The sequence below is a fragment of the Apodemus sylvaticus genome, chromosome 2, assembly GCF_947179515.1.
Source record: "Apodemus sylvaticus chromosome 2, mApoSyl1.1, whole genome shotgun sequence".
Lineage (NCBI taxonomy): Eukaryota > Metazoa > Chordata > Mammalia > Rodentia > Muridae > Apodemus > Apodemus sylvaticus.
The window spans coordinates 57802439-57815410 of record NC_067473.1 but is presented as its reverse complement, the minus strand read 5'-3'; the positions used below and the strand labels follow the sequence as shown (position 1 = coordinate 57815410).

The window sequence follows — 12972 nt, the reverse complement described above, 5'->3', positions numbered from 1 at the left end:
ATACTTCCACGCTAATTCCCAAGGCTAGGTAGAGGAGTGAGTCGTGTGCCTCCCAGCCCACATCTACAAAGAACTTCAGAATGTGACCTAACTTGAAGACAGGTTCTTTGCAGATAAAATTAAAACTTGGGATAGAAATACACAAGCTTAGGATGGCCTTAAATCTACTGAAAGTATCCTTATGGGAGCCAGACAAAAGACAGAGACAGGGACAGGTTATGCTAAGGAGTTGTTTCTTGAGCAAGAACAGCAATATCCTTCAGTAAGGGTCTGCTCTAGAGCTTTGGAAGAATTGCAGATTTGGAAACCTGTAACAGTGGCGGAGTAAACTATTTAAAGTTTTCAACTACTTATTTGTCTGTCTGTTTACTGTGTATGTGCACGTGTGCACATATCTCTATACTACAGTGCTTGTATAGAGGCCCTGGGACAACTTGCAGGAGCTACTTCTTTCCCTTGGGCTCTAGAGATTGAACTCTGGTCATCGGTTGATAGCAAATACCCTGACTTAGCTAGCTGTCTTGCTGGCCCCACAGAACAGGCTTCTTTTGTTTTTAGCCATTGTGTTACCTTGCTTTTGCAGCCCTAGGAAACAAGTCCATCGACTCTAAGAGTCATGAGCACCACATGGCTGATCTCCAGCCAGCAGAGGGGCTCAGCAGTTGTTCTTGTTTGCTGCCAGGCTAGGGTAGAGGGGCACTAGCAAAGTGGCTGTGTGGGCTAAGAGTGAATGCAGGCTGGTGGGGAGAGGAAAGTGGCCTGAAGAGCCAGGGAAATGGCAGGATGTGGAGGAGCAGTGGCAGAGGTCAGAAAGCCTTGGAGGTGAGAGTTAAGGAGCAGACAGGAACTGACTCAGAGTGCTCCTGCTGAGACCAGTCTCTTGTGGCATGAGGAAGGAGAGGCAGTATGTTCTACAGTCTTTATCCCACTTAGCCATTATCATGTTTCTAGGCCCTTAAAATGATAATTTCTATTTTCCAGAAAAGAAATAGATATCGAGAGGCTAAATAATTTGGTCACAGTAAAGAAGCTATTAAGTGATATGGCTGGAATTCATTTATATGCGGTTGCAAAACGTATGTGGAAAGCTTGGTTCCCAATATGAAGTTAAGCACTCTATTACAGACCTGACTAGAGTAACGCCTCAGCAATAGCCAGGCTCTCCCTCTCGGGGAAATCGCTGATTATAAGCAGCAGCAATCTGCAGAGAAGTGGTGCTGGTTCTGGCTGAATGCTGAGATCATCTGGGCATCTTGCAGGGAGTCCCTCACTCCTGGCCAACTGATGGAGTGTGGGCAGTGGTGCTTTTAGGAAGCTTCCTGGGTGACTTTGATGGGTCGTGTTCCTGAGAATCACTGCTCTAAGCCAGCAGGTGGGAGTGGGAAGTGTGGCTGGCTGAGGAGGAGGTGAGAGTTTGCTGTTTGCAGGCAGACTGTAGCTATTTTACTTTTCAGAAGTGACTCTGGCAAATGCTGGGGCACAGAGGAAAATGTGATATGCTTTAAACGTTTCTAGACAGCTTACTGTGTTCCTCACACAGCTTATGTTTGTTCCTCCAGTGACAGGGAATTTGAGCCTGAGCCTAAGCCTGAGGAGCTGCTTCTGTCTCATATTGCCCTTCCTGAGCCAGAAAACGTGGGCTCCTGCCTTGGGAAAGTGCTCTGTAAAATTCTGAAATGTGCTAGACTAGGAAATAGCTTTTGCCACTGTGGCAAATAGTGTTTTTTTTTTCATGCAATGTCTGGGTCAGCATGAAACAATGTAGAATATTTCCTTTATGTGACTATGGTTGCTCAGGACAAAGCTAAGAACAGGTGGCTTTAGGTCTGGAAACTCCTTACCCTAAGGCTAGGCGTGGTGACACTGAAGATGCTTCTTCAATCTTAGGTTATACTGGAATCATGTGCAGAGCTACTTCACCCCTGGTATAAAGTTCAGGAATCTGGTTCTCACAAGTTCCCAGGTGAGCAACACTAGTCCAGGGCACTCCTTTTCAAACACAAATACACAGACACCCAGATGGTGACATCATAACAGTGAGGCTAAGTCAGAGGTTTGATGCCTCTATTTACAGATAGCTCTCTAGTTAGTAATAAAGGCAAAGATATAGTTGTGGTGGGGGGGAGGGAGAGGAGACTTTCTGAGGATCACTGATCTGATGGCTGCTCTCCCACTCAGCAGTTTTATAGGTAAGGAATAAAAACATGAAATACTACTGTCAATTAAAAAACAAACAAGCAAACATCAAAGAATATCTACATTAGCAAACAACAATACATAAGCAAACTAAAATTGAACCAGAGTTCAATCTCTTTCCTCATGTCTACTCTATGGAATGGAAATCTCTGGACCACCTCAATGTCCACCTCAAATAAATGATCCCCAAATTCCATGTCCAGAATGATGATCATGAAATTTTCAAAACTATACATCCATAATATGGCTGAGAAAAAAGGAATTTTTCCTAAGAGAACACCTTAGTTTAACTCCAATTAACAGGCTTAGCATTCCAAGAGTTAAGGCCCTTTTTTTTGAATGAAAAATAGTGTCAACCTCTTAGAAGTCAAACTTAATCCTGCCCTTACATCAGAGGTAAAAGCACTGTGATATTCTAATTTAGCAATGTGTTGGTTTTGAAACTCAAGATTAGGGATTTTGTATCATGAAGGACATATGTCTTTGCAATAGGGAAAGCATCATTTATATCCACCCATTCACTCATCCATTTATTAAATACTGAATATGAGGACTAGCAGATGACCTGGATTTGATCTTCATGGCCCACCTGGTGGAAGGAGAGAACCAACTTTGGCAAGCTGTTCTCTGATCTCCACACATGCACCAATGCCTGTGCAATTACCACTTGCACACATGTCATTCTTATATCATTAAATACTCTAGTTATTCTAAGTCTATTCTGGAACCAGAAATTTCAGAGAGAAGCAATGGTAACAACTGTCCAAGCTCTCTTTTTGCTGTAAATGCTTTAGGGCTAAGGCAGATGGTCCGTCCTTCACTCTCTGGGAGGCAGTGTGGGACAGTAAAGGATTTGGAGCAATGCTCCTCTAACTATGAAAACAGCCCAGTATCCCCACAATCTGTTGTGAATATACGCTCTCACGAGATACAATAAAAATGAGTTACTAGAAAAAGAAATTCAAAACCTAGAAATATGTATGATGTAAGTCCTTATTTATCAGATTCCTAGACAATGTCAAAGTGCTAAGAAGGATTAAAGTGTCTAAATGCTCATTCTTAAACCTGTGTCTGTTGGCACAGAGGTAGGTAGCTTGCAACAACCATAATCTTCAGACTATGATTTGTAATCTGTTGTAGAATACAGGACTCAGGACTAGACTTCCTGGGTGGGAACCAATCTTCCCTTTGCTAGCCAGAAGACTCTGTGTAGGTAATTTAATTTCATTGTTTTTGATTTCCTTATCATAAGACCATCAGAGAAGTTCCTGCCATACAATCAAAGCATACACGTAAAGCACTGGCCCCTAGTCAACACTGCTAATGTGCTAGCTGCAATAATGAGAGATAGTACTTTTGTCATGACTTCTCGTCCTGCTGGGCTGTACCATTTGGGCCACATCTAGCACAGGATTTCACCCACAAAATGGAGCTTGCCAGTTTCTTCCCTACTAACTTCCTCTCTTCCCTCCACAGAATCTACCATGGAAAGGACAGTCGCCAATGCCAGGTCATGTCAGCATCCCAGATGTGTCTCCTCATGAAGATATATACCTGGGATGCTCAGATGCTGTGCTGGAGGGGCAAAGACAGACCCATGGCTCTCCTCACAGGACCCCACGCAGTTCTCCTCCCAGGAGAGCATGCATTTCACCTGCCCATCCTCAAATGCATAAAAGCAGCACTGAGATTGCTGTCCTTCCTGGAAAACCCAACTGGGCTGATGACAAAGGACACGTCTGCTGCCTCAGGGAATAGCACATGTTCTGCTCCAATCTGTGACCCAAGAGCAGAACTGCAAAGGGACGTCTTTACGCTTCATATAACTGAGCACTCTGCCCACCTCTGTCTCTCACATATTGTCCCCAGATCCCTTACTAAAATGTCTCAAATTCTTAGTTAATGTTTTTTAAGACCTACTTACCACTTTTCCTCATATTAGCCACCTACATTTAGCTGGAGATAAAAATATCAAGTAGACATGGAGATACCCTTAAGAAACAGACATTTTAGCATGGGCAATCATGTTAGAAGAAAAGTTATAATTGTTATAAATAAAGAGAAATTTTCAGGATGGAAACCTCATATCTCAGACAACAGAAAACAGATTTGATAACCATATCCCTCACTACTTTGCATCTCCAAAAATATGCAGTTTTGATGTACAAAAGAAGGTAAGGCTATAACCATATAACAAAGCCAGTATCTTAGCTCTGAGTATGAACTTGAAGGTTGATAGCTAGAATGGATTTGGTCTTAAGATTTCCTCACTTGTGTGAGAGGTCAGAAGGAGAACGGGTCAAGTGGAGTTCTAACCAAAGGACAAAAGACACAGTTACAAATACAAAATGATGGATGACAAATTTGAGTATGATCTGACAGATGTATCATGGACTTCCCCGAGGTGACATTTAGTTGGCAGTGTGCATGGCCCAATATGTGGTTACAAGTTTCAACATACATTTGCTACTTAAACTGAAATGATCATGTTTAATAAGGTAAGTCTTTAGTTCAAATGAAAAAACATTGACAAAGAAACTCACTGTGTAGACCAGGCTGGCCTCAAAATTAAAGAGATTTATCTGCCTCTGCTGGAATCAATGGTATGAATTGCCCCACCCTACTTATTGTTCTTTTTGAAGCAAGATTAATGTAACTGTCAAAATATATCCACAACTCAAACTCATGATTTGCTTTCATTTTCTATTTACTATCATTCCATAAACTAAATGTGTATAAAACGTATACCACAGGTCTGTGAAACAAAAATATCTATTGTCAGGTAATTTTTATGGCCCAGACATTCAAGTAAAAATGTTCAGTATCAACAAAATCATTACTTGAATGAATGATCTGAATTTTAATATCAGTTTACTGGTTTAAAGTTTCTGAGCTAGTCTAGTTATTTAAATGAACTACCTAAAAAAATGGTTCAGAGAACTGACTTCCCGCTGGTAAGTGAGGTTACATAGGGTGCCTAATTTCATTCATGCTAAGCTGTCCTACTCTGGGATGCACTGACCACTGGAAAATAACACTTTCGAGGATAAATTCTAGACAAATAGTAAAAAGACTTGCTTGAATGTCAATGAGACTCAGAATCTTCCATAGTCAAACTTTTTTTTTTTTATTCCCTTCATGATCTTAGGAATTTCCATTATCCAAACTATATCAGACCTAAATGTCCCAATTATCTCTTTATTTCTTCTTGTTTTGTCCCTGTTGGATATAGAACCAGATGGTAATTCTTCTTCTTTTCTAACGTTATAACTCTTGCCGAGTAATAAATGATGATTAAAGAACAGTAATTTTGAGGCTGGAGAAGATAGTTCAGTGATTAAGAATATTGGCTGATCTTCCAGGGGATCTGGGTTTGATCCTCAACACCCATTTCATATGGCTTACAACCATTTGTTTCAGGAGATCCAATACCCTGTTCTGGCCTCTGCAGGCAAAAGGCACACAAGTGACACACAGAAGTACACACATGCAAAAATACATCTTAAACAATAAGGAAAAGAGCAGGTTCTCCTTACTACCTGTAGGAGGGGCCTCTGCACTCCCAGAACCTTCATGGTATCTGCATTAGCTAGGATCTTCAAGGGGTCTGAGGTTTTGGTGACCCCTTCAATCTCCTTGTTGATCTCACCCAAGACCTGATTAAGGAAGATGTTCTTGATATACACGGTGAGAAACTCTCGAAGAGGACACTGTTTGGCAGGGCCAAGTCCCAGGGCATGCTCAATCTCTTGAATAAATCTGGAAGACAAACAGAGAAAAGAGGTGCTTAAATAGATCAGAAAAACACAAATATGACACCACACACATCAGTATCTGTGGGCTCAGGCTGTTTCTATGGAGACAGTAAGGTCATCATTGCATCTCAAGACAAATTTCAATTTTTTAAAAGATAAGTTATTTTACTAATTAAATGAAAGAGAATGGAACAGAAAAGCATGACTTCTATGCAGGGTACAGCAAAACACTTTGATTAATTCCCAGAAGAAATAAGACTATAGGAGTCAAAGGAAAAGTATGATGAGCAGAAAACAAAATTATAGGACAAATTAAAGGGCAGACTCACAATCAGTGCACATTTCTCATTGAAATTGCCTATGTGTATGTAGTTTGTGAGACATAGGAGTCTTTTTTCATTTACCATGATCCCGCGTTTGCAGGCTAAGAAATGGAAAGAATAGGAGCTGGAAGACAAAGGAGAATTTCAACTTTATTTTTAATGTTTTATTTCCTTTGTTCAAAAATGTATGATGTATATAGCAGAATGTTAAGAGTAGTTCTTGACTCACAGGTGAATACATATTATTGTTTTCAATTTTCTGTTGAAGTAGCCTTGTTTTCAAGGGTTTATTATATAAAAATTTAATACATGTAGTATATAAATTTACTATATATTGATCAGTTAAATAATATCAGCCCCCAACAACATAGCTTAAATCTTACAGAATCACAGTATAGTTAACATCATCCATTTAGTGTAACTACATAAGCCAAACTATGATATTATCCCATCAGAATTCTGCATTTAAATAGCTGTTGTGCACTGTGGTCAGTAAACAATCACTTCTTTCCAGTCTATTGCAAATGGCCATTGTGCCCTGACTATTCAGTTCATATATGGACAATCAAGTATGTGGTTATGTTACCTTCTTGTCACCAAGTGAAAAGGCCATATGGCATTTTATAAAAAAGCAGATAGCCAAGATAATTGGCTAATACAGAAAAAAATACTGGAACAAAACAAATGAGATGACACTGGAAATGAAAATAGAACTGAACATAAATAATGTTATTGAAGAAAAACATGTCCACACAATTTTGACACTGTCATTTCAGAAACACATGCAACCAAAAAATACTTCTCAATATAAACCCAGAAATTGGTTGTGATAGGAAAGAGGGTTAAGGATAAAGAGGGATGGCTCACCAGACATAGAAAGCAATGCTGGGAACTCCTGGAGGTATTTTATAGCAAAAGGAAAAAAAGGATAAAATGCTCACAATTGACTGAAATGTAGAAGCACAAAAGCTTGCCAAGCACAGGAAAGATACACATACATCATAAAGTACATGATATAAAGCCAGAAGCACCATTCAAGTATATTTTGATATTTTAAAATCAACTTAAGTGTATTTCCAAGGTTCCAGCTACTGAGCATATTTTAGACTGTAGTTTTTTGCTTTTCATTTCCACATAAGTTTACAAGTGACAGTAAGAGTTTTTAATGTTTTGACAAAACTTTCTAGAAAACACAAACTAATTAAGAATAGCTTGCATTGTTTCCTTACATGGTCATTTTTATAGTTCCACAATGTTATGCAAAGCAAGAGCTGCTTGTAATGATGGTTCAGGAAAAGAGGAGAAAAAGAAAATCAAGACAAAAAAGAAGCATATAACTGGAAAAACACATTTTCAACTTATATAAAAAAATGCTGTCTAAAAACACCCAAAGACCTTAGAAGAGAAGTGGTCAGAAGGAGGAAGAGAGCCTTTAGAATAAGGGAAAGTAAAGGTTAACGAAGCAGGACAATTCCAAGATACTCCAGCATTTTGACTTTTGAGCCTATGTGATAGGCCACATTCCAAAGACTGGAAAACATCGTGTGCTGATGGGAGTGTGGGGAAGGAGGCCCCTTCCACCTGCACTGATGCAAGGGAAAGCAGCACAGAGCACATGAAGCGTTTTACAATATTATTGAAAACCACACATGGATTTCCTAAACACCCAGAAACACCACTCCTGGGAAATACAAAAGCTAAAAACAAGTAATAACCTTGATGTTGATCAATTAGGTGTGAAAATTAAATATACCAGAATGTTGTGTACCTATCTCTACTCTCCAAATGAAAAAGTTCTGAATACATGAAAAGCTCTCAGTCAGATGGCTAAGATCAAAAACTAGCTGACAGCAGATGCTCATGAGGATGCGGAGAAAAAGGAACACTCCTCCTTTGCTGATGGCATTGCAAACTGGTATGACCACTCTGGAAATCAGTTTGGCGGTTCCTCAGAAAATTGGACACAGTACTATCTGAGGACGCAGCTATACCACTCCTGGGCATATCCCCAAAAGATTCTCCAACATATAAAAAGGACACATGCTCTACTATGTTCATAGCAGTCTTACTTATAATAGCCAGAAGCTGGAAAGAATCCAGATGTCCCTCAACAGAGGAATGGATCCAAAAAATGTGGTTCATTGGGGCTGGAGAGATGGCTCAGCAGGTAAGAGCACCGACTGCTCTTCCGAAGGTCATGAGTTCAAATCCCAGCATCCACATGGTGGCTCACAACCATCCGTAAAGAGATCAGACACCCTATTCTGGTGTCTGAAGACAGCTACAGTGTACTTAGTAAAGAGATCAGACACCCTATTCTGGTGTCTGAAGACAGCTACAGTGTACTTATATATAATAAATAAATAAATATTTAAAAAATGTGGTACATTTACACAATGGAGTACTACTCAGCTATTAAAAACAATGACTTCATGAAATTCTTAGGCAAATGGATAGAACTAGAAAATATCCTGAGTAAGGTAATCTAATCACAAAAGAACACACATGGTATGGACTCACTGATAATATTAGACCAAATGCTCAGAATACCCAAGATACAATTCATAGACTGTAAGAAGTTCATGAAGAAGGAAGACCAAAGTGTGGGTGCTTTGGTCATTCTTAGAAGGGGGATCAAAATACCCATGGAGAGAGATACAGAGATAAAGTGTGAAGCAGAGACTAAAGGAAAGGCCATCTAGAGTCTGCCCCACTTGGGGATCCATCCCATAAACAGACACCAAACTTAGACACTATTGTGGATGCCAAGAACTGTTTGACGATAAGAGCCTGATATAGCTTTCTCCTGAGAGGCTCTGCCAGAGCCTGACAAATACAGAGGCAGATGCTCACAGCCAACCATTGGACTTAGCATGGTGTCCCCAATGGAGGAGTTAGAGAAAGGGCTGAAGGAGCTGAAGGTGTTTGCAACCCACAGGAAGAACAACAATATCAACCAACCAGACACTCCAGAGGTCCCGGGGACTAAACCACCAACCACAGAGTACACATGGAGGGACCCATGGCTTCAGCAGCATATGTAGAAGAGGATGGCCTTGTTGGACATCAGTGGGAGGAGAGACCCTTGCTCCTGGGAAGGATAGATGTCCCTGTGTAGGGGAATGCAAGGGTGGGGAGGCAGGAGAGGGTAGAAGATGAGAGGGGGAGTTTCCAGAGGGGAAACTGGGAAAGGGGTAATATTTGAAACGTAAATAAATAAAACATCCAATTAAAAAAAAAAAAAAAAAGAAAGAAGAGTTCCCAGATCACAAGGTTAAGCTAAAAATAAGGAAATCAAGGTCAGTGTGTATTTGAAAGTGTATAAGAACTTTATGAGAACTATATTTTCATTGTACACTTTATTATGGAGAATCAAAAAACCTCAACAGGTATCTCAAGGAGATGGGATTAGTTGAAATCTTGCAAGTGGGAATGAAAATTTTCAATAGTTACTTTAAAAAACTGTTTACTACAATCTGAAGGGTTAGCTAACTAGATTAAAATTGAATAGGAAAACTTTTAAATTGCCCACATATATCACAGACTAAACTTTGCAAATTACTTTCTAATTAGACCATATTTAAAGTTTAATTCCTTAAGTTGTGTTGCTAAACCTATAACTGACTCAATAAATGAACTTACTACAGATAATCTTGCTATTCCATTGATTGTGCACCCCCCCACCCCATTCTCTGCCTCCACCTGCCTTTGTATATGTAATTAAGGGTAGTGATCATTTCAGTTATTACAATGAAATGAGTTGACTCAAGGAATTCAGGAAAACAATGAGAAATTGAAACAAGACTTACTTCAACAGAGACAGGAAAGAGAAAACCTGGTGAATCTTTAAAGAGAAGGTGAGTAGAAGGCGGCCAGGGAGGTAAGAGACTAAATCCATTAGTTACAGCCATAATCTTAAGACGTCCAAAGTCCATAAGCCACTGAACGTTTCTGACTCCATGGTACTTGTAGAGGAACCCTATAAAGGGCATTCTGGTCCTCTTGGGCCAGAGGAAACTGCTTCTATGTGGTAAGGAACAGACAAGAAGACTCCTTTCATTAGGATCCCATTTGTTTCCATTAGAAGGACTAGAAGTTTTCTTAACAGAGGTACTTACATTTTCTTTTCAAAATCTTTGCTGTACAAATAATCTTTACTAGTCAGGCCTTTTCTCAGAGTGACAGAAATCTTAAACTATACACATCTTCTTTCTCTCATGATGTATATATCTTTGCTGTCCCTACACAATGATATCACTACAAGCAGCACTGGTAGAGGTCTCGTCACTTTCAGTGAGCCTTCTCTCTTGAATAGAAACTGCTCATTCCCTATAGCATTCATATCCATCTCCAAAGGCACCTCCAGGTTGATGTTGCCGTTTTAACTTGAGGGGATTCACTCAACATGTTTCCAAATATGCTCTCAGAGCATTGAGGGATTTCAGCAGAAAACAGGAAACATTGGAGATTTAAAAATTTAGGCTGTTCTCAGACTTTTCTTTAGTAAGAAAATAGAAGAATGGTAGTTATCAGAGTCAGGATGGTGCTAGGGATACATTCACCAAAGTTCACCAAGTTCAATTAGATACAAGGAATAAACTCAGGAGACGTACTACACAGATGGAGACAAAAGTTAATGTTTAGTATTTATGGAAAGTACACAATAAGATTTTAAGTATTTTTACCACAACATAAACATGTGAAGGGTAATCCTATATGTTTAGTTTGTGTTAGTCTATATCATGTTATATATGCCTTAATCTGCATACTTTTTAAAAACATTAAAATATGCAAATACATAGGTGACCTGCACTTGTTCTGGCAAGAATGACAGACTATTCCTATATGCAGCAAGTGCTGGCTAAATGTGGCTGCTGCTCTAATAGTAAGCAGTGTTCCCAGTGTGCAAGTGTGAGTAAGGGTAGAGATCTCTAGCAGGACACATTGATAATCACAGTAAGACTCTGTCTGAATCCATCAGAAACACACAAACACACAAAGTATAGGATGAGGAAACCTTCCATGTGGCCTGAGGCAAAGTGTTAAGTGCTTCCTATATCCCTACATGTGCACAGAGAAGACTCTTAGGAGAAATAAACTGAACAAGGTACAGAGCAAAGAAACACATCTTTTGATCTCAAACCATAGTTCTTGAAACCAGGGTGAAATCTGCCTGACAAACAGTGCTCTCCAGCCAAGTGTTTAGATTAGAGGTTCCAAGAAGAATTAAAAAGAGGAGTAAAGTTCTTACCTATCCTCACCACTCATGTCAAGCGTTCTGTAAGTCTGTCACTGTGCCTTCATTTTGGGCAATATGGATGTTCACAATACCTTTTCCACCCCTTTCACAGAATAGCATAAACTCAGTCTGTCATGTGAATGATCACATTATTAAATCAAACATCGGTTAAGGAACATTAGTCCAGGTGTTACCCTACCAATAAGCGTTTTAAAAATGTTCTGTTGAAAATGAGGCAAGAGATAGAGACTCATCAAAAACTCCAATCTTCCCATCAAGACTTCTCATTAGCTTTTTTTTCTACATGGATTTGCTCATTTAGTTCTCAAAACAACCCACAAAGTACAAAGCACAACGATCCCTTTTCACAAATAGAAAACTGAAGTACAGGGTTAAGTAAAATATCTTCAAGGTCATACACAGCTAAACCCAGGATCCCAAGTTCCCAAAACTACACACTCAATGCTATTGTAACTAATCCACCAATCTACTGAATTAAAACTCTCATGGTCTTTGTTGATCAGAACATTAACTGCTAAATTATGAGATGTTCAAGAACGGTTACATCTTTATTTGATTGAGTTTCACAATTTTTATAGATTTTTCTTTTTTTATTTGATATATTTACATTTCAAGTGATTTTCCCTTTCCTGGATACCCCCCTCCCTGAAAGTCCCATAAACTCTCTTCCCTCCCTCTGTTCCCCAATCCACCCCTTCCCACTTCCCTGTTCTGAAATTCCCCTACACTGCTGCACTGAGCCTTTCCAGGACCAGGGGCCACTCCTTCCTTCTTCTTGGGCATCATTTGATACGTAGCTTTATGGGACTGAAAAAAATTGAATATTTGAAAGTGTCAAGAGAATCCCATTAGGAATGAAAACACTTCAGAGCTAAGGCAGAACACAGGCAGAGCCCTGTGGAAGGGGCATTAGCTAGTCTCTGGAAGTGCTGTCACATGGGGATTTCCCAGACCTTCTAATGATGAGCATGCAAACACAAAGTACAGGTGCATCTGTGCAGGGGGAAAGAGACAATGAGAATCAAAGGAAGGATCTGCATAATACTGTGTGTGGAGTATCTAATTACAGGATTTTGAAAACTGTTCTCCAAATAAGCCTCCTCAACCAAAGATTGTAAAACAGGAAAAATGATAAAGCCAAGGATGAGCGTGAATGACTAATTTTCACTGCAAGTTTAAAACACGGATCTTCTTTCCTAAATTTAGTATTGATAGTTGTACATTTCTAAGTATTAAACTGGATATTTTTATTTCATATTATTATTGAAGGGAGGCTTTAAAAGTCTGTGCATACAAGATACCTGCATTTTTTTTTTAAACTGATGTTTTCTTGCAACAAGTTATTTGTTCTCTGGAATACAGAAATGAGCACCCTACTGCATATATTTCACCCAATATATTAATTTTTTTATATTGATGCGGTTCCTATCTAGGAAAT

The 12972-nt window shown here is 39.4% G+C and overlaps 1 protein-coding gene across 2 annotated transcripts in view; it reads right to left on the bottom strand.

Moving 5' to 3' along the window:
- Positions 1 to 12972, bottom strand: part of Exoc4 (exocyst complex component 4) — a 772455-nt gene that overhangs the window by 231832 nt on the left and 527651 nt on the right. For both annotated transcript variants that reach the window (XM_052173402.1, XM_052173403.1), the window contains one exon: positions 5736 to 5955. In XM_052173402.1, the coding sequence (XP_052029362.1) occupies positions 5736 to 5955 (220 nt within the window). The remainder of the gene's footprint in view (positions 1 to 5735; positions 5956 to 12972) is intronic.